The 26,775-nt window shown below is 45.5% G+C and overlaps 3 protein-coding genes across 15 annotated transcripts; 1 reads left to right on the forward strand and 2 right to left on the reverse strand.

Annotated features, from left to right (window-relative positions):
- Positions 1-1,876: 1,876 nt before the first annotated feature.
- On the reverse strand, positions 1,877-12,652 carry GEMIN6 (gem nuclear organelle associated protein 6). 4 transcript variants are annotated; one of them, XM_058668054.1, is made up of 3 exons: positions 12,576-12,652; positions 6,306-6,448; positions 1,877-2,312 (listed from the first exon to the last, which is right to left on the reverse strand). In XM_058668054.1, exons 2-3 carry the CDS (start codon positions 6,431-6,433, stop codon positions 1,937-1,939), a joined length of 504 nt encoding a protein of 167 aa, XP_058524037.1. In that variant the 5' UTR covers positions 6,434-6,448; positions 12,576-12,652; the 3' UTR covers positions 1,877-1,936. The 4 variants fall into 4 exon arrangements, with proteins under 4 accessions (XP_058524037.1, XP_012781738.2, XP_058524036.1 ...); XM_012926284.2 differs by lacking the exon at positions 12,576-12,652 and adding an exon at positions 12,338-12,472; XM_058668053.1 differs by lacking the exon at positions 12,576-12,652 and adding an exon at positions 6,991-7,134.
- Positions 12,605-20,567, reverse strand: LOC101531961 (tetratricopeptide repeat protein 39B-like). Of its 3 annotated transcripts, none has more exons than XM_058668045.1 (3): positions 20,426-20,484; positions 17,450-17,499; positions 12,605-14,540 (listed from the first exon to the last, which is right to left on the reverse strand). In XM_058668045.1, exon 3 carries the CDS (start codon positions 14,524-14,526, stop codon positions 12,697-12,699), a length of 1,830 nt encoding a protein of 609 aa, XP_058524028.1. In that variant the 5' UTR covers positions 14,527-14,540; positions 17,450-17,499; positions 20,426-20,484; the 3' UTR covers positions 12,605-12,696. The 3 variants fall into 3 exon arrangements, with proteins under 3 accessions (XP_058524028.1, XP_058524029.1, XP_058524030.1); XM_058668046.1 differs by having other exon boundaries at positions 20,417-20,466; XM_058668047.1 differs by lacking the exon at positions 17,450-17,499 and having other exon boundaries at positions 20,430-20,567.
- On the forward strand, positions 20,567-25,884 carry SRSF7 (serine and arginine rich splicing factor 7). 8 transcript variants are annotated; one of them, XM_004582744.4, is made up of 8 exons: positions 20,567-20,884; positions 21,704-21,884; positions 22,209-22,385; positions 23,269-23,343; positions 23,431-23,541; positions 24,468-24,521; positions 24,990-25,025; positions 25,589-25,884. In XM_004582744.4, the coding sequence occupies exons 1-8, from the start codon at positions 20,857-20,859 to the stop codon at positions 25,641-25,643; spliced, it is 717 nt and encodes a 238-aa protein (XP_004582801.1). In that variant the 5' UTR covers positions 20,567-20,856; the 3' UTR covers positions 25,644-25,884. The 8 variants fall into 8 exon arrangements, with proteins under 8 accessions (XP_004582801.1, XP_004582802.1, XP_004582804.1 ...); XM_004582745.4 differs by having other exon boundaries at positions 23,431-23,532; XM_058668050.1 differs by lacking the exon at positions 20,567-20,884 and adding an exon at positions 20,934-21,377 and having other exon boundaries at positions 23,431-23,532.
- Positions 25,885-26,775: the final 891 nt, after the last annotated feature.

The following is a 26,775-nucleotide window of genomic DNA, read 5'->3' on the forward strand; positions in this document are numbered from 1 at the left end:
GGGGAGTGAATCATCAAATAGATGATCTTCCTCTTTCCTCCTCTGTATATCTAACTTTGCAATAATAAAAAAAAAAAAGAGACCAAAATCCTGGTTTTCTAACTGCATTGCATGATACTCTTTGATCCAGTTCATTTATTTCATCAAGGAAATTGGCTTTCGTAATCTTTTTATTTATTTATTTACTTTTAATGGAAAGGCAGATACTGTTGTGCCCAGATTTTGAGATCCCCAGAAAATCATCAGGCATAAGGGCGATTTTCAGGCCAGCCTAGGCTCCCTGCCATCACCCCAGCCCCGCGGGGTTGAGGGTAGGCAGCAGCAGCAGCACCAACGAAGAGGTCCAGTGTGGTAGCCTAGCAGTTAGTGTCCTCACCTTGCAAGCGCCAGGACCTGTAAGAGCACCGGCTCTAATCCCGGCAGCCCCACTTCCCATCCAGCTCCCTGCTTGTGGCCTGGGAAAGCAGTCGAGGACGGCCCAAAGCCTTGGGACCCTGCACCTGTGTAGGAGACCTGGAGGAGGATCCAGGTTGCTGCCTTTGGATCGGCACAGTACCGGCCATTGCGGTCACTTGGGGAGTGAATCATTGGACGGAAGATCTTCCTCTCTGTCTCTCCTCCTCTCTACATATATCTGACTTTGCAATAAAAATAAATAAATCTTAAGGAAAAAAGAAAAGGCAGCAAAAGCAGCAGAAGGGGAAGAAACACCGAGGTCAGAGAGCACAGCGTTTTTACACATTTCAGGCCAATTCCACACAACTATACAGTCATGATTGGTCAGTTTAACTGTTAACTTTTAAAAAGAGCAAATTGGCAGGCTTCTATTGGTGGATTTGAAGCAAGCAACTTTCAAATAGTACAAACTGGTTGGCTTATAGGGTAGTAAGCAAGTCTACCTAATACCAGGGACCTCCTTCCTGAGGAGTGCTCTGCCTATGTGACCTGCCAGGTGTCACAGACCGTCAGGCCTGAATTCACACAGCGCCCCCTGCCAGGTAAGCAAGACAGAAATTACAAATGCAGTAAAAACTGAGGTTCCACAATGTACAGAGAGGAGGAGAGAGAGAGAGGAAGATCTTCCGTCCAATGATTCATTCCCCAAGTGAGCCGCAACGGCTGAAGCTGAGCCAATCCGAAGCCAGGAGCCAGGAGCCTCTTCCAAGTCTCTCACGCAGATGCAGGGTCCCAAGGCGTTGGGCCGTCCTAGACTGCTTTCCCAGACCACAAGCAGGGAGCTGGATAGAAAGTGGGGCAGCTGGGATTAGAACCAGCGCTCATATGGGATCCCAGCGCGTTCAAGACAAGGACTTTAGCCTCTAGGCCACCACACCAGCCCTCGTAATCTTCTTTGCTTTTACCAGATTTCGAAGAATTAAAACACAGGCTCCTGTAGCCCTTGAACCTTTGTGCCCTAATGAAGTATGTAAAGACTGCCAAAAAGAAAGAAAAAAATGGGGAAAAAAAAAATAAAACACACAGGCACACACACACCCACATACATGAATTTTTAAATTCCTGTTATAGATTTTACAGGCTGTGGCACAGTAGCCTAGTGACTAAGGTCATCGCTTTTCATGTGCTGGGACTCCATATGAACCAGTTCATGTCTCGGTTGCTCCGCTTCCCATCCAGCTCCCTGCTTGTGGCCTGGGAAAGCAGTCGAGGATGGCTCAAACTTGGGACCCAACACCCGTGTCGGAGACCCAGAAAAAGCTCCTGGTTTTGGATTGTCTCAGCTCCAGCTGTTGTGGCCACGTAGGAATTGAACTAATGGATGCAAAATCTCTCTCTCCCTCTTGTTCTCTCTGTAAATCTATCTTTCCAATAAAAATCAATAAATACTAAAAAAAAAAGTAATTTTACATGCGAAGCATTTTTTTCATTGAAAAAAAGGAAGTTTATTTCTATCGGTGTATCCAAAGTTCTTGACTTCTCATTGGGAAGCCGCAAGGTGTCCTTGAATAAGATCCTGGACCCGGGACAGGATGATCTCATTAGGGCTGCTGCAGTTTTCGGGGCCGTAGGGGGGCTCTATGGTCAGGACGCCAGCCACACAGAGAGTGCTGCGGCCATCGCCCTGCTCGCTCACGGGGATGTGATTCTTCTCTAGCCATTTCTTGAGACTGTCCTTGCGCTCCTCCAGCTCCTCGGGGCTGTAGTCTTGGCAGTCTCCAGACATGAACAAATGCATCAGCTTCTCCCTCACCTTCGGGTCCCCTTCACTCACAGTCTCCACTGTCTGCACCGCATGTCCCATAATTCCCGTTACAGACATTGTGCCGTCTTCAAGGAAGTTCACCAAGACAATACTTGGCGGGGGGGGGGGGAGGGAAAGTTAAGTTCAGAACAAGTTTGCAAAAGAAAAACCAACAGTTGACAATGAACTGAATATATCAAAAGCCTAGCAAAGTGGATTTTTGAATGTTTCTAACAAAGAAATGCTGCAAGTCTTCCATGTGCTGGTTCACTTCCCGAAGGGCTGCCAAGAGCAGCTGGTTCCCCTGCTGCAAACATCACACACCGCAAGCGCGTCTCATAGGTTCTCATAGATATATACAGCCACTACGTGTCAACTGAAAGGCAGAGAAAAACCTAACCAAAGATAACGAGCAATGGCACGGGAGGCAACATCAACCCAAGCAGGTCACTGGAAGAGCTAAGAGTGGTCTGCCCTAGTGAAATGACCCTCCCACTACCAAGGTTTTCTTGGCTCACTGAGGATACTAAACATCTAAATTTTTCATCCAGCTTGAAGTTTTTCATTCTGTAATTCAGCTCATGTAATACTCCAAGAGTTATATGTAAAATTACTGCATAAAGTATTCAGAATGATCTCCAATTCATAAAACAAAAGCACATATTTCAACACAGATGTGTTGTTGTTGGGCTTTTTTTGGCGGGGGGAGGCGGGCAGGGATAGAAAAATTTTGGCAATGACATACTACACTCTTAAAAGATCTACTCCGTTTCCACTATTAACGATTTTTTTCCTTAAGATTTATTTATTTTTATTGCAAAGTCAGAGATACACGGAGAGGAGGAGAGACAGAGAGGAAGATCTTCCGTCCAATGATTCACTCCCCAAATGACTGCAACAGCCGGTGCTGTGTCGATCCAAAGCCAGGAGCCAGGAACTTCCTCCAGGTCTCCCTCACGGGTGCAGGGTCCCAATGCATTGGGCTGTCCTTGACTGCTTTCCCAGGCCACAAGCAGGGAGCTGGATGGGAAGTGGAACTGCCGGGATTAGAACTGGTGCCCATATGGGATTCCGGCGTGTTCAAGGCGAGGACTTTTAGCCGCTAGGCCATGCCACCAGGCCCAACTATTACCAAATTAATCACTGATGGCAGAGAGTTGTATTTCTTTAATCACAGAGTATGTGCCTAAAACACCTATTAGAAAAGTCAAAGAATAGATTTAACTTTTAAAGAAATAACTGGGTCCGATGCTGTGATGTGACAAGCAAAGCCACTGGTTAGTGCTGGCTGTGCCACTGCAGTGCCCGCTGCTAACCTTCCATGAGCTGCCTGCTGATGCACCTGAGAAAGCCGGGGGGATGACGGCCCAAGTATTTCAGCCCCTGCACCCATGTGGGAGTCCTGGAACACAGAAAAGCCCCTGCTCCTGGCTTTGGACTGACCGAGCTCTGGCCACAACAGCAGATGGAAGATCTATCTCTCCATCTCTCTAGAACTCTTTCAAACAAATAAATACATATTTAAACTAAAAAGCAAAAACATAAATAAAAACAAAAACATACATATTTAAAATAAAAAGAAATTCATGAAACAAAATAGGAGTAAAAATGGGATCAGATCTTAAACACTTCTTTTAAAATATATATAAATTGGGCCCGGCGGCGTGGCCTAGCAGCTAAAGTCCTTGCCTTGAACACCCCAGGATCCCATATGGGCGCCGGTTCTAATCCCGGCAGCTCCACTTCCCATCCAGCTCCCTGCTTGTGGCCTGGGAAAGCAGTTGAGGACGGCCCAATGCACCGGGACACTGGACCCGCGTGGGAGACCCGGAAGAGGTTCCAGGTTCCCGGCTTCGGATCGGCGCGCACCGGCCCGTTGCGGCTCACTTGGGGAGTGAATCATCGGACGGAAGATCTTCCTCTCTGTCTCTCCTCCTCTCTGTATATCTGGCTGTAATAAAATGAATAAATCTTTAAAAAAAATAAATAAATAAAAAATAAAATATATATATATTAATATCCCCTTTTACATCAGATACATGAAGGAAACAATATGGAAATAATAGTCTTACCCACTTTCCTGTAGCCCTTGAACCTTTTTACCCCAATTAACTATGTAAAATTGTCAAAAATATAACAAAAAATGAAAAGTTAAAATATGTATGTATATATATATATATATATATATCTCAAAATTCGCAAAATTCAGAGCAGACTGAGAGGGTGGGTACACAAAAACATTAGGAATAGTGCAACAAAGATTAATAGAAATAATGTAAAATTTATGCCAGTCATTAAGAAATTGAATTTATTTAAAGATTAGTTATTTTTTCAAAACAAGAGAAAAGGAGTTCTCACCTATCCAATGAGTCACTCCCCAGGTGGCCACAGCAGCCAGGTCTGAGGCAGGCCGGTCCCACAAGGGTAACAGGGGCCCCAGAACTTGGGCCAGCTTCCACTGCCTTCCCACACATATGCATAGGAAGTTGTAGGGGAAGCAGGGGAGCTGCCACTTGAATCAGCACTTTGATAAGGGATGCTAACATGGCAAACTACAGCCTAACTTGCTAAGCCACAACAGCAGCCACCATTTTGAAATTTAAAGACACAAAACTGGAGCAGGTAATTGGTACAAACAATGCTGCTTGAAATGCCCACATTACTTACTGGATGTCTAGGTTTGAGTCCTGGCTCTACTTATAATTCCAGTTCCCTACCAATGTGTACCCTGGGAAGCAGTAAGCGGCTCCCTACCACATGGAAAATCCAGATTAAGTTCCAGGCTCCTGGTTGTACACTTAGGAAGTAAACCAACAGTTGGGTATTATCTCTCTTGCTCTCTCTCTCCCTCCCTCCCTCCACTTTCAAATAACATGAAAATATGTAAAACTTCATAGAAAATTATTCAAATTATTCAAAAAGAGGGAGAGAATATTAATCACTCATGTGTATCTGTGTGAATTTAAGACTCATTTGAGGGCCCAGTGCAGTAGCTTAGTGGCTAAAGTCCTCGCCTTGCACTCACTGGGATCCCATATAGACGTTGGTTCCCATCCAGCAGCCCTAGTTCCCATCCAGCTCCCTGCTTGTGGCCTGAAAAAGCAGTCAAAGATGGCCCAAAGCCTTGGGAACCTGCACCCATGTGGGAAACCTGGAGGAAGATCGTGGTTCCCGGCTTCAGATGGGCACATCGCCAGCGGTTGTGGTCATTTGGGGAGTGAATCATTGGACGGAAGATTTTCCTCTCTGTCTCTCCTCCTCTCCGTGTATCTCTGACTTTGCAATAAAAATAAATAAATCTTAAAAAATTATCTGAAAGGCGGTGTCACAAACAGAGAAGTCTTCCATCTACTGATTCATTCTCTAAATGGCCACAACAGCCAGCACTGGACCAAGCCACAGGCAGGAGTCAAGAGCTTCTTCCACATCTATTCGAGTGCAGAGGCCCAAGCACTGGGCCATTCTCGCTGCTTTCCCAGGCACATTAGCAGGAGGTGGACTGGAAGTGGAGCAGCCAAAACTTGAACCAGCACCCTTATGCCACAGTGCCAGTCCCAATATAATCTTTAATAAAAATGGAATAGCCATGGAAGTTGAAAAAAAAGTCACTAGGAGAGTTGAATGATGGAAGGAAGATCTTTCTGTCTCTGCTCTATAAATCTGCCTTTCCAATAAAAATAAATACATCTTTCACAAACAAAAAGTGTGCTGTAATGTGCATCCCTACTTAATATGAGCTAAGGTCATTATTGCTTTTGCTAGTGTTGTACAAGTATTTGACTCTATGTACTCTAGTCCTCTTCAGAGCCATGTTTCAGCTCACTCAGTCCTGTGATGTGCAGCCCTGGCTGATAACATACTGGAGGAGGACTGTGTGTGATACCCCGTGTGTGTTTCCTGACGTCCGTCACTTCACAGAGGAAAAGAACTCGCAGGAGCCAATCCTATCCACTTGGCTGACCTGACAGGGTCATTCAGTTCGTGCAGCACTTAGGTTCTGAGGAGATTCGACTCAACTCTTGCATTTAGCTGCCTCCCCAGTCAGAGCCACAGCCTGCACGCAGCACAGAGAAAAGGCACGAATTTGGGGAGGAGGCATACTCACTTGGCCGTCACTGGGTCTGTAGTCACAACCCATCCTCGATACTCGTTCTTCTCGCTGGCTACCACTCTGACTTCTTTGTAAATGTAATCTTGCCATTCTAAGGGGCCTTTCTTCGTCCATTCGCTCATGCTCTCGCCAGCTGGCTAGATCAAAAACCACCACCGGTTGAGGTTAATGTGCTTATGTTCACCGGGGCACCTACCATCCCTCTAATTGCCATCCCAGAAAAACAGGTGGTTTGCCTCAAGTTCTTCTAACAGGTTATTTAACGCCCCTGACTAGCAACTGGGGTGCTGTATACACAACTGACAAGTACGGCTGGGGAAAGCGAGACACGTGTGAAACCTGCGTGCGGAGTATTATTTCTTCACAAAAGGCACAACGGTTAGGGGCTGGATCCGAGAGCGTCCGCGGGGCGGCTCTGGGGACGGTGTGCTGGGCGCTCCCACTTCCCCGCCCCAGCCATCCACACCGCCTCACTTCGCCTTTGCACCCCACGCCGCACCTGACGCCCAAACTCGCCGACTCCGGATTTCCCTCCGCCAGCGGAGTTCGCCCCACGCCACTCAACCAGAGCCGAAGCCGAGGACGTCCACCCTCTCGCCTTCTATCCGGCTGGGACAACTTCCTTTCGAAATTCTGTTCAGCTGATGCACCAGCGAGACGGAGCTGCTAAGGCTCGTACCCGGTCCTATCCTGCGGCCGGACGGTCCTCAACGCCTTACTCAAACCCCGGCTGCCTCACATGAGTCCGACCCCGACACTGAGGAAAGCACGCCAGCTGACCCCGCCGGCGTCCACGCCGCAAGAAATCCGCGTCCCGCAGGGCCCGCCCAGGCCCAGCAGGCCGTGAGCCCAACGTCACTTCCTCCCCCCAGAAGTCTCTGCGTTGTAGTCCTCGGCTTCACAGGCTGCCCTCTGTTCAGTTATAATAGTAGTAGTCGTAGGTCGTCCTGATCGCTAGGCCTCCTGGTTCTGTCGCCATGAAGGACATTTCAAATAGAACTTTTTTTTTTTTTAGGGGAAGGGGGTACCCTGTGCGATGGCTCAGTGGCTAAATCCTCACCTTGAAAGCACAGAGAATCCCATATGGGCATTCATTCGTGTCTCGGCTGCTTCACTTGCCCATGCAGCTCCTGCTTGTGGCCTGGGAAAGCAGTGAGGACGGCCCAGAGCCTTGGGACCCTGCACCCACGTGGAAGAAACCAGAAGAAGCAGCTCCTGGCTCCTGGCTTCGGATCGGCTAAGCTCTGGCCGCTGTGGCCACTTTGGTAGTGACCCAACGGATGGAAGATCTTTCTCTGACTCTCCTGTATGTATATCTGACTTTCCAATAAAAATAAATAATCTGGGTCTCCCACGTGGATGCAGGGTCCCAAACCTCCACTGCTAACCAAGCCACAAGCAGGAAGTTGGATGGGCAATGGGGCCACCAGGATTTGAACTGGCGCCCATATGGGATCCCAGTGCTATTGCGCTGGGCCCACTGTTTGTTTTTGAAAGGCTGATTTACAAAGAGAGGGAGAGACAAATGTTTTCCATTCACTGGTTCACTCCCAGAATGATTGCCATGGCTAGAGCTGGGCTGATCCAAAGCCAGGAGCCAGGAGCTTCCTTCGGGTCTCCTGTGCAGGTACAGGAGCCAAACACCTGGATCATTCTCTGTTGCTTTCTCAGACACGTTAGCAGGGAGCTGGATGGGAAGTGGAGCAGCTGGACACAAACCAGTGCCCACATGGCATGCCGGTGCTACAGGCAGAGGATTAGCTTGCTGTGCCAACGCACTGACCCCGAAATACTGTCTCCATTTCTCCATTGCTCTTTGAATGATGGCATTAACATGACTAACATGACAGCATTTTGGTGGATTAGATCATATTTTGCCAGCTAAAGCCTGATGTAAATATACAGAGCTAATATTAATGCCAGTTGTTACAATGTGAATTAAAGACATTTGGCCTGGGAAAGGCACTGTGGTGTAGCTGGTAGAGCTGCCGCCTACAAGGCTGCTGGTGGAATTCCAGTTGCTCCACTTTGGATCTGCCTCCAAATAAAATAAACAATTTTTTCTTTTAATTAGCTTTGGGCATAGCACAGTGACCAAGCGGCTAAAGTCCTTGCCTTGAACGTAACAAGATCCTACATGGGCACCAGTTCTAACCCCGGCTTCCCCACTTCCCATCCAGCTCCCTGCTTCTGGCCTGGGAAAGCAGTCAAGGATGGCCCAAAGCCTTGGGACCCTGCACCCGCATGGGAGACCTGGAAGAAGAAGCTCCTGGCTCCTGGCTTCAGATAGGCTAAGCTCTGGCCGCTGTGGCCACTTTGGTAGTGATCCAACGGATGGAAGATCTTACTCTCTGACTCTCTGTATATCTGACTTTGCAATAAAAATAAAAATTAATAAATATTAAAATAAAAGTGGTGCTGAGGGAACTCGAACTGGCCCTGTCATGCGATGCTGCATTGCAGACTGCTGCTTAACCAACCTGTTGTTCCACAACGGCAGCCTCCCAAAACTCTCAATTTGGAACTCCTTTTATGAGTGAATAAATAAGCTGTAGAGAATGGAGGAATTTTGAATTATGACATTCAGTATTAGGAAACAAAAAATGGAGGTGGGAAAATAGAGACATGTGGAGCATGCAAACTTATGTCAAATTCATACTCTGCTCAAAACGAAGAAAAAATAAAATAAGTAAAAATTAAAAAAATTCATACTCTGTTCAAACTGAGTAATGGTATTAGGGAAAAAAAATAACCTAGAATCACCCCTCGCTAATGGAAAATCCAATTTTAGAGAAGTGTGTTTCTTGACTGATTATCCGCCCCACCCAGCCCGGCCCAGATTAGGGATTTGATAAAGAGGGTGGGTTGCCAAAGAATGAAGATGGGATTGTTTTCCTAGAATGAAAATGAACTACAAAGCACTAAGTGCTTGTTAAGGTTTAAAAAATTGCTCCTTAGTTGTTGGTTTTTAATTATATCCAGACAATAATGTCATTATATAGCTAACAATCATGCACTTTTCCCATTGAGTTTTTTGTGGTATGAGTACACGTTTTACAGACTTCATTTGGGTTAGGAAAAAAAAAAATCAACGCGAGGCTGACGCTCTTCATCTTTACTTGGAATTGCCTTGGGACACAAGAGGCAAGTAGAGCACTGAGTTACTATTTCTTCAGGACTAGGATGGTTCAGACAGCGAGAGATCAAGTCCCACCTCAGGCCAAGAGCAGGAGAAGGGAAACAATTTCAGAGTCATTTCAAAGAAGGAATCAACAGGGTTGATAGGCTGGGGTAGAGGACAAGATGAAGGCACATTTGAAATTTTCTTGGCCCCTTGTCTTCATTCATAAACCCCTCCCTGTTCATTTTTTTTTTTTTAGGCTCTTGGGCCTCTTTATACAGTTACATTTATTAAATTAGATTTGAGACGGTCTTTAAGAACTCAAAGGTACATGAAAATAGCCTCCTGGCTTTAGATAGGCTTAGCTCCAGCCGTTGCTATCATTTGGGAGTGAACCAGTGGATGAAAAATCTTTCTATCGCTCCTCTCTGTAAATCCAATCTGCCTTTCCAATAACAAGTTAATCTTAATAAGAAAGAAAGAAAAATGGGCCTGGTGCCGTGGCCTAGCGGCTAAGGTCCTCACCTTGAATGCGCTGGGATCCCATATGGACACCGGTTCTAATTCCGGCAGCTCCACTTCCCATCCAGCTCCCTGCTTGTGCCCTGGGAGAGCAGTTGAGGATGGGACAAAGATTTGGGACCCTGCACCTGTGTGGGAGACCCGGAAGAGGTTCCTGGTTCCTGGCTTCGGATCGGCGCAGCACTGGCCGTTGCGCTCACTTGGGGAGTGAATCATCGGATGGAAGATCTTCTTCTCTGTCTCTCCTCTCTGTATATCTGACTTTGTAATAAAAACAAATAAATCTTTAAAGAAAAAAAAATAGGCTAATTGGGGTGCCCAAACACAATGGGGACAAATGGAATTCTGACCTAGGAAGCAAAATCAGAATGGGATTGTTCCTTAAATAGAAATGTAGGTGTATCCTAGAGTTGGCAGCTTGAAGAGCTTGAAGGGTCAAAAATCCAAAGGTTGGGAGGTGATTCTCGAAAACCTCTGTAAGACAGACTTCCTGGAGGAGTATGCATAGTGTAGGGGACTGCATGATGCATCAGGTCGTTGTGCTGGCACAGAGCAGATGCTCCTAACACCCTGTGGCGACTCCATGTTTACCACACTGCGCTGGCTCTCCAGGAACACAGTATCTCAGATAAGACTGGGCATTCAGCAACACTGTTTATCAGAAGGGATGAGCCTGAAGGGAAAACCTGAGCCCTCCTGCTTTGTGTGTCCCACTTCCTTCCCTGTCTGTCTCTTTCTTTTAAAGTCTTATTTTTAAGATTTAGTTTATTTCTATTGGAAAGTCAGATATACAGAGAGGAGGAGAGACAGAGAAATTACTTCTGTCTGTTGCTTCATTCCCCAAGTGGTCACAATGGCTAGAGCTGCGCAGGATCCCAGAGCCTCAGCACAGGCTAGGGCTGAAGCCAGGATCCCAGAGCCTCTTCTGGGTCTCCCACGCCAGTGCAGGATCCCAAGGCTTTGAGCTGCTCTCAACTGCTTCCCCAGGCCACAAGCAGGGAGCTGGATGGGAAGCAGGGTCGAGGGGATTAGAAATGTTTTTGTAAACAATGCCACATCTGCAACACTAGCTTCTCCTGGTGCTCCAGCTGGGTGTTTATGGATACCTGAAGGATTAAGATAATGTGCTTCCCTGATGTACTTCAGCCAGGTCACACTTTCCTAGCAACTTCCCTTTCCAAGAGGACAGACACAGGCTGATAGACCTCATGGCCTGCAAAGCAGAGGCTGGTGTGCATCTCAAGGCCCAGCCCCAAACCTGCTATTTATTTTCAGATTAGCCCACTAGCAATGTATATATGCACGTGGTTTAATATGTTGAAGTGCTGCATATAAAAGGAATTACACCTTAGGGAGGACAGTTAAAGGGAAGGTTATTTTTTTTAACAAAAATCTTCTTCCAATTGCCAAGTCTATTCTTTTTTATTCAGTGATCTCTCTTGGCTTCCTCCAGTCATTTTCAGAGGGGGTGTCAAGTGCGTGTGCGTGTGTCTAATAAAGCAGGACAAAAGAGGAGATATCCCACAAGAGGAGAAATCCTTCAGTATAAGAGGCCAATAACAATGATTGTGAGCAAGGCACGGTAGCCTAGCGGCTAAAGTCCTTGCTTTGCACACGCCAGGATCCCATATGGGCACCGGTTCTAATCCTGGCAGCCCCGCTTTCCATCCAGCTCCCAGCTTGTGGCCTGGGAAAGCAGTCGAGGACAGCCCAACGCCTTGGCACCCTGTACCCACATGGGAGACCAGGAGGAAGCTCCTGGCTCCTGGCTCCTGGCTATGGATTGGCTCAGCTCCAGCCATTGCGCTCACTTGGAGAGTGAACCATCGGACAGAAGATCTTCCTCTCTGTCTCTTCTCCTCTCTGTGTATCTACCTTTCCAATAAAAAATAAATACATGTTAAATTGTGTATAATTCTATGCTATTCCCATTCAATATGCCATTATTGAAAATGTCAGACCTGGGCCTGGCGGCGTGGCCTAGCGGCTAAAGTCCTCACCTTGAAAGCCCCGGGATCCCATATGGGCGCCGGTTCTAATCCCGGAAGCTCCACTTCCCATCCAGCTCCCTGCTTGTGGCCTGGGAAAGCAGTTGAGGACGGCCCAATGCATTGGGACCCTGCACCCATGTGGGAGACCCGGAAGAAATTCCAGGTTCCCGGCTTTGGATCGGCACGCATCGGCCCGTTGCGGCTCACTTGGGGAGTGAATCATTGGACGGAAGATCTTCCTCTCTGTCTCTCCTCCTCTGTGTATATCTGGCTGTAATTAAAAAATGAATAAATCTTAAAAAAAAAAAAAGAAAATGTCAGACCTGGAAGTCATTAAAAAAAAATAAATATAAACATTTATAGGGTACTGAGATCCCAACGTAGCTACTTACCCTATTTTATTTGCATACTGCATACATTATCTAGTGAGACGTTGAAAATATTTTTGGAGGCTTGGAAAACATTATGTAACATAATCAGAACATTGAAAGGAGAGTACTTCTATAATGCATGTCATTTGCCCTTTCTTTCTCAAGAATGAGCATCACTCCACTTGCCAGTCTAAGACATTCCATTTTATAGGTATAAAGAAGGAAAGAGGGGAAGGCCATGGCAAATTCCTTTTCTTACTCTTTAATGATCAAACTCTCAGCAGCTCTGCCTGTTGAAGTCTACCAGGAACTCATGTTTCGACCTGTTAACTGTTGAGTGCAGATGTTTCACTCAGAATAAGCGAAGCGACACCTGATGCCTAGATCACTTTTTCTTTAGCTATTTGCTCAAGGGCTATGTGAGCCCTGAACTGTAACCGCGCTTCCATGGAGTAGTCTTTGTAGTTTTTTATGTTGTCCAGGTTTTTCATCGCATTGGCGTAATCTCCTTTCAGATAGTGTAGAATTCCCAGTTCATAGTAACTATATGGCACCAAATAATGGTCATATTTTAACATTTTCTCCTTCTGAATGACACGATTAAAGTAGTGCTCGGCTTTCAAGTACTTGCCTAAGTGCTTCAGGCACAGTCCTTTCAGTAAGTTCAGCAAACTTAAGTCATCTGTGCCGTACTCTTCATTTGGATTTTCTTGTAATAGGTCTTTTCCTTTGTCTATAATGGATAGCCAGCTTGAAATAAGCTCTATTTTTTTGCTCATGACTCGGAAGCCACTCCAGGCATAAATGAATTCCAGAAGGGGCTGTGCAGTGTACCAGCCTGTCGTCGTAGCATATCGCTGACCTTTCTCGGCAACAAACTTTTCTATTGGCACAGGAGTTCCTAAAAATTTGATTCTCAGGCTATCCACTTTTAAAAAGAGGACATTCCTGTCTTCACTGACTGATTTCACAAAATCGGAAGGAAGCAAAGCCAGTATTATAGCTTTACTGTACATGTATAATGCCTTGGACCACCTGCTGTGTTGAGACAGTAAGTTGGCGTAGTGGTAGGCCTGCCTCCACTCCTGCATATAGATGTGACACCACATGAGTTCCCAGTAACAGAGGTGATGAACCTGTTTCCACTCATTCTGGGTAAAAATGCATTCCTGTAACTTTAACTGTGCCCTTTCAAAATTTCCTCTCAGCATCGTAAAACGAGCATGAAAAAATTTAAGCACCACACAATTGGGAAATTTATGGAGGTAGACCAAGAAGAGATTCTCGGTAGCAGAAATCGAGAGCTTTTCAACACCAAAAGCTACGTAGACGTAACTGTAGTAGAAGAAAAGCGTTAAGACACTCAGGATGTTATTTATATGGGTCTCCGATGCGCTCTCGTTGAGCAAGGCCAGTCCTACCTCTCTATCACCAGTGTATCCGACAATATTGAGCAGTTTCAGAGTCCTTGGCGGCACAAGGGATAACATCAAATTAAATACTCCAAGTCCAAATTTGACTCCTCCAACCAGGTGTCTGTGGGCCTTGCTTTGGCTGTTAGGTATATGCATTAGTACTTGCTGACAGTCTTTGTATATTTGGTAACTCGAGCCAACGTTGATCCCACTTTTAAGAAAATTAAGCATGCCATCATCCTGTATAAACATTATGGTGGATTTCAAGATCAAACACTCGGCGTAGCAGACTTCTGCGTGCAATTCTTCTTCTTTGACAGCTTTGACGCCCTGTCTACTCACAAGACGAGATAAGGCCATTATCCTGGGCTTTTTTCGGAAACTGTTACAGGTTTTCACAGCTTCCTTTGCCGCGCTCATTCCAATCTGTATGTCCTGTGGCTCAAATGTCAGGACGGCCTTGACAACCATCAGGATGCCATACATGAGGGCATGGTATATGCTGTTTTTAGACCATGGGTGAATGAGATTTATGGCATCGGAGAATCTGTTATTGAGGAATAAATACAAAGCAGTAGTACATTCCTCCAAGGAAGATATAAGGTTCATTGTCGTTGCCACAGGGATGGTCTCATAGGCGTCTTCAAACGTGTCCTCCTGGTCGGTTTCTCTTCTACTAAGAGAAAGCGATCGACTTAATGTGATCTCCGGCTCGCTCTCTGCTTTGGTTAGAGTGAGTGACATATTGAACTTATCCTTAGGACTATTTTCTCTTTTATTTAGAATAAGTGACATATTTGCTTCCCCACCTAGAAAGGGAAAATAACTATTAAAATGACTTACAATTGGGCCTGGCGGCATGGCCTAGCGGCTAAAGTCCTCGCCTTGAACACCCCGGGATCCCATATGGGCGCCGGTTCTAATCCCGGCAGCTCCACTTCCCATCCAGCTCCCTGCTTGTGGCCTGGGAAAGCAGTCGAGGATGGCCCAATGCATTGGGACCCTGCACCCGCGTGGGAGACCTGGAAGAGGTTCCAGGTTCCCGACATCGGATTGGCGTGCACCAGCCATTGTGGCTCACTTGGGGAGTGAATCATTGGACGGAAGATCTTCCTCTCTGTCTCTCCTCCTCTTTGTATATCTGACTCTGTAATAAAATGAATAAATCTTAAAAAAAAAAATAAAATGACTTACAATAATTACAAGTATACTTAAAAAGTACTGGAGAATAATCAAAAGAAAGAGAGAAAATTAAAGAAACATGCAGATTTTTACAATGAAGGGGAGGGGAAATGCATTTTATCTGAGGGAAAAATTGATGGGAGGCCAGGCTCAGAGGTCTCATTGCAGGTAAACACTCGTTTTTCTTTTTTTTAAACATTTATTAATTTTATTACAGCCAGATATACAGAGAGGAGGAGAGACAGAGAGGAAGATCTTCCGTCCAATGATTCACTCCCCAAGTGAGCCGCAACGGGCCGATGCGCACCGATCCAAAGCTGGGAACCTGGAACCTCTTCCTGGTCTCGCACGCGGGTGCAGTGTCCCAACGCATTGGGCCGTCCTCGACTGATTTCCAAGGCCACAAGCAGGGAGCTGGATGGGAAGTGGAGCTACCGGGATTAGAACCGGCGCCCATATGGGATCCTGGGGTGTTCAAGGCGAGGACTTTAGCCGCTAGGCCACGCCGCCGGGCCCAACACTCGGTTTTTACATCTAAGGTTCGGTTATGTTTCATGATTTCAGTAACTGAAGGCACTGTGCTTTGAAAAGCTCCATTAGTTATACATTTACCTGAAAGGCTCAGCTTTGCAAGGAAAAGCCACATGGTCTATTAAAAGGAAATGTTTTTTGGTGCGGCAATAGCACCTGCTAGATCAAGGTTATCCAAAGAAACTTGGATAAGAGATTCAATCCAAGGACAAAGGTTCCTTTCCTCTGGCCTAAATCAAATGATTTCAAGTTCCTTTTCTCCATTCAAGAAAGGTCAAATTTTACTTTTCTGAGTCTGTATAAAAGTCTGTCTGCATAATCACTCTCCTGGCATTTCATGCCTCTCTCTCTCTGTTTCTTTCACTCCACTCTCCTTAAGACATCCATTTCTACCACGATCCTGGGAGCTTCAAGGCATGCCTGTGTTTTATTCAGCTTTATTTCACAGGTTTAGCACATTCCCTTGAGCAAAGTAGGCATTAATAAATGAATTTGCTAAATGCATTTAGGTGTCCACAAAATATATTTAGCAATTTTTTGAAAGTAAGTTGTGAACTCCCTACACCCCAGGAACACATTAAGATACAGATGTAATTTTTCTCTCTAGTATTTTTTGGAACGAGGGTTCTATTTTTGCCCACTTCAAGGGTTAATACTTGGATCATTAATGTAATTTTTAAAAGATTTATTTATTTTTATTGCAAAGTCAGATATACAGAGAGGAAGAGAGACAGAGAGGAAGTTCTGTCTGAATATAATATCTTTTTAAAAATTATATTCTTTTTTTGCTGTAGTTTTTGAAAGGCAGAGTTACAGAGAGCAAAGGATGAAGGGAGAAAGACCTTCCATTCTCTGGTTCACTCCCCAAAATGACCACAACAGCTAGATTTGAGTGGCCTAAAGCTGGGAGTCAGAAGCTTCTTTTTGGTCTCCTTTGTGGGTGCAGGGGCACAAAGACTTGGGGCATTCTCCACTGCTTTCTCAGGTACATTAGCAGGGAATCAGAAGTGGAGCAAAAGGACTTGAACTAGCAGAAGCTGGCCCAATAATTATTTTTTAGAGATATTGGGGGGAGGTACTTATTCCTGTTTTTAGTGTTCCCATTAAGGGAATCTTGTTCTAGAAGTATACTCCTGGGGCCTGGCATGGTAGCCTAGTGGCTAAAGTCCTCGCCTTGCATGGTTCTAATCCTGGCTGCTTCACTTCCCATCCAGCCTGGGAAAGCAGTCTAGGACAGCCCAGAGCTCTGGGACGCTGCATCCATGTGGGAGGCCCGGAAGAAGCTCCTGACTCCTGGCTTCGGATTGGCTCAGCTCTGGCCATTGCGGTCACTTGGGAAGTAAACCAGTGCATGGAAGATCTTTCTGTCTGTATTTCCGTCTCTCTGCATAGGTGCCTTTCCAATACAAATAACTAAATGTTATAAAAAAAAAAAAAAAAGGATACTCCTGCCTGTGGGCTGAATTCTGGGTGAGATCCGGCAAGAAGGTCCAGCAGAAAGTGTAATACTAGAAAAGCTATACGCCCTCTGGATTCCTTTTTTTTTTTTTAACCTGAAGTCTAATATCAGAAAAGAAGAAGGTTTTTGTTTGTTTTTCCTGATCTCCAGTTGTGCCGGGGACCAGGTGGATAAATCTGTTTAATGAGGGATGAATTATTAGAGTTCCCCTGGCAACACATGAGCTACCACAGTGAATGTCAGCTTCATCAAACAGGTGGCCTCCTTCCACCCGAGTCTGCCCTGTGCCTCTTCTCAGTCCTGAACTCACAGGAGAAAGAAGGATGTTATTTATTGCCCTCTAAAACCATCACCTCTCCCGGCTGGATTCCCTTGGATTCCCTTTCCTGTCCTACCATTACTGGCCAAGCCCTATAAAATCCCCTTGTTGGCGGAGATGCCTTTTGCCTGCACTCCAGGTTGACCTTTGCATACCTCCCTAACCGTGCTTAATCCCAAAGATTATCCAACTGTACAAAGCACAGACTGTGAAAGTAGACCACTTACGTTTGAATCCTGCTTTTGCCACTTCTCAACCTTACTGTGTCCTCTGTTTGCTCATCAGTTAATAGGAAAAAAAGGGGTAGAAATATCAGAGCTGTGTGTGGGGAGAAGTGTACGTTAGGCACTCAAGCAGTAGCTGACACACACAGTGACTTATCTGTAAGCAGCACTGTTCTGTACATCTTCTCCCAACTGGTCGGCCCACAACTTGCCATATGGTAGGTCCCTACTGAATTATCTTACATGAGATTTGTGGTACAACTCTCTGCTTGTAGCCTGGGAAAGCAGTGGAGGATGGCCCAAAGCCTTGGATACCCTGCATCTGCATGGGAGACCTGGAGCGAATCAGTGGATGGAAGATCTTCCTGTCTCTCTTCCTCTCTGTATATCTTTCTAATAAAAAATAAATAAATCTTTTAAAAAATCTGTTTCTAACTGTAGCTCTGCCTTTCAACTACATATATAAACTTTTTTTTTTTTAAAGAGGCAAACATGGATCCAGCGGCGTGGCCTAGCGGCTAAAGTCCTCGCTTTGAAAGCCCAGGATCCCATATGGACACTGGTTCTAATCCCGGCAGCTCCACTTTCCATCCAGCTCCCAGCTTGTGGCCTGGGAGAGCAGTCAAGGACAGCCCAAAGTCTTGGGCCCTGCACCCGTGTGGGAGACTGGAAAGAAGTTCCTGGCTCCTGGCTTTGGATTGGCGCAGCACTGGCCCTGACCGTTGCGGTCACTTGGGGAGTGAATCATTGGATGGAAGATCTTCCTCTCTGTCTCTCCTCCTCTCTGTACATCTGACTTTGTAACAAAATTAAATAAATCTTTTTTAAAAAAGAGGCAAACATTACATTTTAAAGATTCCTAGTTATTGAGAGCAATGAGGGAAGACTCTCCTTAAAAATTATCCTAAGACTGTAAGAGAAGTTGAACATTTTGGGCAAAATCTACAGCCACAGAATCCTAGAACACAGTTGACCAGACTGTCTTAACATAGGTGGGAGGGCAGAAGGGCAGGTGAAAACATACTAACACAAAACACGGACAACTGTGCTTTGAGACAATTTAAGGGATGCCAGACTGAGCAGGCTTATTCAAACTGATGACTAGTTACAATGGAACTAAGTGGAAGAGCACCAAATAAGTTATACATTGGTAAGTATCCCGTGAGAAAATAGAAACTTTGGAATTTTACAGCCCCTAAGGAAAGAGAAAGGAGGGAAACTCAACCTAATGAGAATTCTGCATGAACTTGATCAGTGCACTGAGAAGTAATTTGGTTTTAAAAATGTGTTTTGTATCCTGCTATATGTCTCTGAGGACAAGGTTCTTATATTTTCCTCTTTTTTTATTCTGGTGTTTAAATGCAACTAAAAGTAGCGAGAGAAGTAAAATTAAAAAGCACACTGGGGTGACATTTAGTGAAAATAACTGGTTGTGTGCTCTTACAGAAAGACTGTTCAGTACAATGGTGTACTATCCGGTTAACAAAGCTGGCCACTAATCAGGCCTGGGAGTTAATGCTACCTGACTAGGGGCTAGCATTTGCTTCAGCTGGCATCTCACGTGGGAGTGCCTAGGCTGGACCTGAGCTCTTCTTTCCAGCCAACTTCCTGCTGATGACTAACTGGGAGAGGCTTTCTCACTCTCTCTCTCTCTGCTTTTCAAATAAAATGAAAATAATCAAACACTTAAAAAATTGTCATTTTTGGGCCTCTTGGCGTGGCCTAGCAGCTAAAGTCCTCGCCTTGAAAGCCCTGGGATCCCATATGGGCGCCGGTTCTAATCCTGGCAGCTCCACTTCCCATGTAGCTCCCTGCTTGTGGCCTGGGAAAGCAGTCGAGGACGGCCCAATGCGTTGGGACCCTGCACCCGCGTGGGAGACCTGGAAGAGGTTCCTGGCTCCTGGCTTTGGATTGGCGCAGCACCGGCCGTTGCGGCTCACTTGGGGAGTGAATCACTGGACGGAAGATCTTCCTCTTTCTGTCTCTCCTCCTCTCTGAATATCTGCCTTTCAAATAAAAATAAATAAATCTTTAAAAAAAGCGTTTAAAAAATTGTCAGTATCTAATCAAATACCTGCGTCTAAGAGAAACGGATCTTGGTCTGAAAGCATTTTGTTGTACGTTGGCAAACTGCTTCTGTTTACTTTGAAATTATTTTTTAGTACAACCGACTTCGGACTCAGCACCAAAAAATATTGACTGAGGTCTATTAGTGGCTGTGCAGTAGACATAATAACGCCATCTTTCAATAAGTTATCTATGACTTAATCCAACGGCAATCTTTACAAACTCTCAGTAGAAGAAAAACACATTCCCAAATCTTGTGCATTTGGGATGTAACGTTCTCTCGCCTCTCTTTTTTTTGGTGTGTGTGTGGCTGGCAAGAACCTAAAGGTGCATCTGTAGAGTTGGTTTCTGGCAAATATACTGCATAAAGTCAAAACTGGATTTTAAGCAAGTCTAACTTAAAAGTTTCGAACCCTTGATATGTACGAGGGGAGACTTCAGAGCCAGTGGCTGAGCAGTAGTGAATGAGATGTGTTACTAAAACACACGAGCACCAGGAAGGAAGTCAATCACCTCGCGTTTCCGAAGGAAGCTAACTTCCGAGTTGCAACTGGCCAAATGGCTTTAAGGACTTGGGTTTTGACGCAATTTCAAATGAGCCAGGCTCCGCCGCACCCCGCACAATCTCTCAGACAGAACTCAGATCCAGTTGGTGACAAATTGGTGACTGGTTCTGCAAAGGAGAGGGGGTCGGTATAGGGTGACAGGGATCCTGGGGTCCCTGAGGGCCGGGGTTCAGGGATTATCTCCCCCGGGCCAAACGCCCAGTTACCTCTGACGTGCTCCCACAGAGATCTCTGAGCTAGCAGCCCAGGCCAGCTTCCCCAACAGAAAGGCGGCGCTGCTGCAACATCCGCGGCTACATCTCACAGCCCTTCGTAGGCCGGTCTAATGCACCTGTACTTAGATTACTAACCTGGAGGGCGGCTAGAAGGGGTAAATGTAAAGGGGCGGGAGAAGGGAGGGCGGAGAGGAAGGGAAAGAGAGAAGGGATTAGGGAAAGGGGGAGGGGAGGGGCGGGACAGCGTGGGGCAGGCCCAGGGTTTACAGGCGGGATCCTAGCGTTCCCATGGAAACGTATCCCTCCGCCCGCGAGCGGCGTCTCGGCCCCTTCAGTTCCCTCCGCGCCGCTGCTCGCGGTTTCCGCCCAGCTCCTTTGTGCCGCGCAGAACGCTGCGACGACGCATGCGCGCTAGGCCCCGGCTGCCGCGTATATAAGCGCGGTCCCGGGCGCTTCCTCGTAGAGCCGCTCGGACCGTTGACGAGCGAGGGCGTGCTGCGCTTGCGAGTCCCTCGAGCCGTGTGCGCTGAGCTGAGGAAGCAGGGCACGCGGGCAGGTCATCATGTCGCGTTACGGACGGTATGGAGGAGGTAAGCGGGCCGGGTCTGGGGGAGGGAAGGACGTTGCGGTGGGTGGAAGTCAGCGGTGCGAGGCCGGAGCGTCGGCGCGGCGGTTGGGGAGACGGTTATTCCGCGTGCGTAATGGCGGCCTGGGCGCACGCCCTGCGAAGCCGGAGGCCGCGGGGGCGGGGTGCCGAGGGGAAAGGAGAATGGCGCGTGGCCGTGTGGGGTGCGCGTCTCGCGGGGCGCAGCCGGGTCCCGGAGGACGGGCTTGTTTTGTTTTTCTGGTTTTTTTTTTTTTTTTGCGGGTGCCCTTGCTGGGCCCGGCCCGCCCGGCTCCCTCCCCATCCCCCGCCCTCGGCGGCGGCGGCTGCCATTTTGCGCACATTGACGACCGCGGTGGCGCATTTCCTCCGGCGCTTTCCCGCCACTGGACCCGACAGGATCTGGTCGCGGTCGCGAAATGACGGTTGCATATGGGAGACGGAGCGAGCGAGCCGGGCGTCCTCTTCGCTCCCAAGTGGTGCTATTGCCCGGGGTTGGGCCTGGGGCGGTCATCTTAGCCATGAGTGGCTGATGCTGTTGGGGGAGCGCGGTGTGCGGCTGGGGGGGGGGGTGCCGAAGAGCTGGAGTCCCGGGCCAGCCTGCGCCTCGGACCCTGGATCCTGCCTGGCTTTGCCCTCCGGTTAGAGTGTAGCTAGCTGGTCAGGAGTGGAAGGACTTCCGATACTGAAACTTCTGCGGAGCGCCTCCAACACGTTTTGCACGGTCCTAGGAGAGGCCCGTTTTACGGCAGAGTGGGACCAAGTTCTGCATAACGCGCCTTCTTCTATTTGCATTTTTAAACAGAAACCAAGGTGTATGTTGGTAACCTGGGAACTGGTGCTGGCAAAGGAGAGTTAGAAAGGGCGTTCAGTTATTATGGGCCTTTAAGAACTGTGTGGATTGCGAGGAATCCTCCAGGATTTGCCTTCGTGGAATTTGAAGACCCTAGGGATGCAGAGGATGCTGTTCGAGGACTGGATGGAAAGTGAGTATCATTGTCCTTGGAATGTTCGTGTGTGCTGGAGAATGAACTGGTGCCGAGCTGGGAGTTTGTAATTTTGGTGGAAATCTTAAATACCTAATCGTCATGTTATTTAAGATGTGAGGATTATAGAGAACAGCATAGATGGAGTTGGGTGGGCTTGTTAGATACAGTGGAAGACACGATCGTAATTATATATATACTTTAACTTGAAGCAGTTATGAAGGATAACAGATGGAGTTGGGTGATCTTAGAGACGGTTGAAGCTTAAAACTTGGAAATCACATGTATTTTTAACGTTGGAATTTTGTAACTTTTCCTTTATAGAGTGATTTGTGGTTCCCGAGTGAGGGTTGAGCTATCCACAGGCATGCCCCGGAGATCACGTTTTGATAGGCCACCTGCCCGACGTCCCTTTGATCCCAATGACAGATGCTATGAATGTGGTGAAAAGGGACATTATGCTTATGATTGTCATCGCTATAGCCGACGAAGAAGAAGCAGGTATTTAATTTAATAAAGAAATGGTTGGTATTCTAGTTAATGTAATTTTTTATTAGCAAGGCAGATATTAGTGTTTTCTTTAAATTTGAATGTTAATTATACAGGTGTATTTTACAATTTTTGTTTAATTAAAAATGTTAATATATTAATAATCAACCTGGTCAAAACCTTTCAGGTTTCTTCGTTTGAGTCAGTCGCCTTGATTCAGAATGTCACGAGCCTTATGATATCATGCTGAGGCGCCTTGCAAATCCGACAATTAAGATCCTCCTAGACCTTGAGGTGATCAGCATAAGAGGCCAGATCCCCTCGAGCCATCTACACCTAGCTTCACCTTATTTTAAAGGGCAGAAAATTTGAGACGGTGATCGCCTTAAAGTAAATTTGGCTTACAATTGGGGCCCCCTCCGGTTTAGAAAGAGGAACACCAGATTGACCACATTCCCAACTAGAAAAATCTTCTTGCGTCAATCAAGCCTCACCTGGCTCATTTGGCTGTCAGTTTGATCGTCGTTAGATTGAAGAAAACATCTAGATGCAGCGATCGGCTATAGATACTTCTAGATCGTCTAGATCTACTAGACCTACTACTAGACCATGGGCCAAAGAGGGTCGACCTGCAAACTTGCAAGGTTTATTTTAAATACACCTTACAGTGTTTTTATTTTTGTAATTCTAAGTTGTAATTCAGCTTTTAACGAATCTCTCTTTAGGTAGTAAAAAAAAAAACTGGACAAGTAATAGGGTCAGAGCTTTTCAGAGCTTTATTTCCAAATGAAACATTAAATTTAAATAGTTTGGAAATTTGATTTCAGCAGAGGCATTAAAACCCTAAAAACGAGTGATCATCTAACATATAGTTGTTTTCTAACTTGAAAAATAGGTCGAGGTCTAGATCACATTCACGATCCAGAGGAAGGCGATATTCCCGCTCACGCAGCAGGAGCAGGGGACGGAGGTGAGAGGGCTTGTTTTGAGTGGGGTCGTAATAAATAGTAAGGAGAAGTTGGTTTGGCGATGGACTGAAACTTTTGTTAAATTGTAGGTCAAGATCCGCATCTCCCCGACGATCAAGATCTGTGTCTCTCCGTAGATCGAGATCAGCTTCGCTCAGGAGGTCTAGGTCTGGTTCTATAAAAGGATCGAGGTATTTCCAGTATGTAACACCTTTTTTCCTCCTTATTGTAGTTAGATGATCATGTCCTAAGGGCAGGAGTCAGATGGGTTGCTAGCATTTTTAGAGATGTAAAAGCTGAAGTTAATGCATGAGTGTAGAAGCACAATTGAAGTGAGAGGGGCTGTTGGTAGTTGTGGGTCCAAAGCAGCTAATAATTCCAGTAAATATTCAGGGGAGGCATGGTATCGGTTTAAATCTGTTCATAGATGCATAATTCCAAAAGCTGGTAGGTAATTAAAAGATTTTTGAAAAAGGACGGCTAGAATCAGTCAGGGATTGCCAAGGAAATTGAAATTTTTTCATTTGAATGATGGGGTGGGTAAATTTGAAACCCTGGGAAGGTTGTTAAAAGGCTTGAAAAGTAATGGAATGGATAGAGTTTGGGGAAATGCTAGGAGATGGTTAAGCAGTGCTGCCGGGGGTTAGTGGCACGAAGCCTTTCAGAGCAGAACCTCAGAATGCCTTTTAAGAAGGACCACTCTGCCTCATCTACTTGGAGATGAAGATTCTTGGTTTCACAAATGACTGGCCTGAGCGTTAAAGCTTGCTGTGAGCCAGGATAATTGCTCAGTGGTGGCTTTATTTTCCTGGATCTTTATCATCCGAAGTCTATAGTCTGTAAGTTGTGGTTAATTCAGTTCCTGTCCAAGGAAGCCAGGCTTTTCAAATAGAAACCACCCATGACCATTACACGGGGTTTGAGTATATTGTTAGTATGTATAGGATATGACCAGTTTTGAGTAACAGAAGTGATTAGAATGATGGTTCCTTACAGTTGACATCCGATTATTTGGAAGTAGTCATTGCAACTTCTGTTCTTAGCTAACGTGGTAAGGTGCTCAGAAAGTGTTGCAGGAAATGTGTATTGACAAATCGGTAAATGTATTTTTGCCCCTTTTATTAAGATCTCGGTCAAGATCAAGGTCAAGATCCAGGTCTCTTTCGCGGCCAAGAAGCAGGTAGGAAAAATATTGACTAAATGTTGTTCTAGAATCTAGTATATGGCACCAATATCCAAAGAGTTCAAAGTATTTTTGAATGGTTGGAATTTTTAATTATTGACACTAAGCCTAGACTTTGAGAGGGAACTTAGTAGTACCCTATTCATAAATCAAACTTAAAACTTGATTTTTATGTGGCCTGTTCCAGCTGGATTGCTGGTCTAGGAACTATGAAACAAGAGGAGGTTATATTGGGACTTGCATTACGAGGCCCTTGTCAGCACGAATGTAGTTTAGGCAGAATGTGAAAGTAGTTGTGAAACATAGCGATTTGTTTATGAAAATGGTAGTTGTAAGATTGGATTTTTAAGATTCTTAGTATATTTCAGTTTAGGACAGTTTGGGTGTTTGCCTTGTGGTATTGTGACAAGCAGGAAAGGGATTGGTTAGTACTTTCTCTTAATAGAATTTCTCATGTTTTGACAGCCGATCAAAGTCCAGATCTCCATCTCCAAAAAGAAGGTAAGCTAAATGTTTTGTTGCTAAATCTCAACTGTCAAATGTGGCCTCTGCAGAATTTATTTGCTTACCGCCCTTTTCAAGTCTTTGAGCTCTTTGGAAAATTGGTGCTATATAGATTGCTTTTGAGATTTTTTTTTTCATCAGTTTACCTTGTAAATTTTTAGTCAAAATGTTAGTAATTGTAGAATTTCAGTTAAAAAAAGCAAGCCTCTCCGTATTGTGGAGTTTAAAATGAAATACTCATAGGAGAAAATAATCTTGGAACCTTGGAACCAAATCATTACTTGCCTATTGCTATTTAATGACTTCTCCCCCCCAAAAAATCTTCAAATAATTACCCTACTTAGGTTAACCCTGCGATTTTGGCAAGGATGGTATTGAGTAGCTGATAATTAAGCAGGGATAAGAAATAAGTGAATATCAACTTTTAGGTCCTTGCTGTAGAAACTTTGTGCCAATGTGGTCAACTCTGAACTTGCTGAGGTTGTTTTCTTGACATGCACATGAGAAAAGTGAGTTGTAATAGCCACTAACTGGTTCCAAACCGGTGTTTTTCTTTTTAGTCGTTCCCCATCAGGAAGTCCTCGCAGAAGTGCAAGTCCAGAAAGAATGGACTGAAGTTCAAGTTCACCTTTTAGGGAAAAGTTATTTTGTTTACATTATTATAAGGGATTCGTTATGTCTTTAAAGTAAAACTTAGGAAGGATATTTCAACCATCTAATCAAAATGGATCTGGATTATTACTCTGTAAATTCACAGCAGTAAGATAATATACATTTTTGTTGAATGTATTAACATCCTATGGTCTGAAATGTGGGTTTTTATTTGGCACATTTAAATAAAATGTTTCTAACTAGATTTTTGATTTGTGTTCAATATTGACATCTCTGTTATTCATATTCACACACACCTGCATTCAGTTTAATGGTGTTGGTTGAGTCCTTGAACATCATTAACTTTGACATATAACTTTTGGTCAGGGTCTTAAGGGACTTGGGAAAATTGTGTTTTATTCTTAAAGCTTTGGGGATGGGATGATCTGGACTCCTCGGTTTTCGCATGAGTGCATTCTGACACATCCTAAGTAGCTGCTGGAAGTTGGTGTTGAAAAGAGTCTGTCCAACCTAAAGATCTCAGGTCTGTCAAGCTAGAGGGGCCATTGATGTGTATGACAGGACCTTCGCAGAGCCCAAAAGTAAATTAAAAGAACCGGGGACTACCGTTTCTGGAGGTTGTTCGAAAACAGTAAATGAGGTTTTTAGACAGGTGGGAAATGGTGTCTATTTTGTTAAATATGAGTTTTATACCAAAAATGCATGTTTGAGAAATTGTCTGAATTTGGGACAAAAACATGTAAACCAGCTTTGCAAAATTGGCCAGCCTACTCTCCTGTATTCCTTTGCCTTATTTTGTGCAAAGGCCTGTTAATTTCCCAAGCTAGCCTTTGTAGTTCCCAACCGTCATTCTTCCTATTTTGCCAGGCTGGTGCAGTTATTAAAGGTGTCAATCAAATGTTAATGAGACTAAAGGAGTTTTGTAAATGTCACCTATGTTTACGATACTTCTTTGTGCTCAGTTATTCGGGTAGCATCTGGTAGATGGTAGAATGTTGCAGCCAGTAGGTTGAGACGGTGGTACCTTCAGTCCTGGCCTGAAGTGCTGATAACCCGGGGGCGGCATTGCCCTGTGCGAGTACTGCTTTGCCTCCAGTTCCCTGCTGGTCTGAGCAATCCGGTGGTGTGTGACAGT

This window comes from Ochotona princeps, chromosome 8 (assembly GCF_030435755.1).
Source record: "Ochotona princeps isolate mOchPri1 chromosome 8, mOchPri1.hap1, whole genome shotgun sequence".
NCBI classification, from domain to species: Eukaryota; Metazoa; Chordata; class Mammalia; order Lagomorpha; family Ochotonidae; genus Ochotona; species Ochotona princeps.

What these genes read in the sequence shown, in the direction of transcription:
- SRSF7 (XM_058668048.1), top strand. Translation starts at nt 20,996, where the DNA reads ATGGCGGCCTGGGCGCACGCCCTGCGAAGCCGGAGGCCGCGGGGGCGG. An exon ending in GTTCGAGGACTGGATGGAAA is followed by an intron (nt 21,885 to 22,208) that starts GTGAGTATCATT and finishes TTTCCTTTATAG; the next exon opens with AGTGATTTGTGGTTCCCGAG. An exon ending in AGCCGACGAAGAAGAAGCAG is followed by an intron (nt 22,386 to 23,268) that starts GTATTTAATTTA and finishes CTTGAAAAATAG; the next exon opens with GTCGAGGTCTAGATCACATT.
- LOC101531961 (XM_058668047.1), bottom strand. Translation starts at nt 14,526, where the DNA reads ATGTCACTTATTCTAAATAAAAGAGAAAATAGTCCTAAGGATAAGTTC.
- GEMIN6 (XM_058668054.1), bottom strand. Translation starts at nt 6,433, where the DNA reads ATGAGCGAATGGACGAAGAAAGGCCCCTTAGAATGGCAAGATTACATT. An exon ending in ACAGACCCAGTGACGGCCAA is followed by an intron (nt 2,313 to 6,305) that starts GTGAGTATGCCT and finishes CCCCCCGCCAAG; the next exon opens with TATTGTCTTGGTGAACTTCC.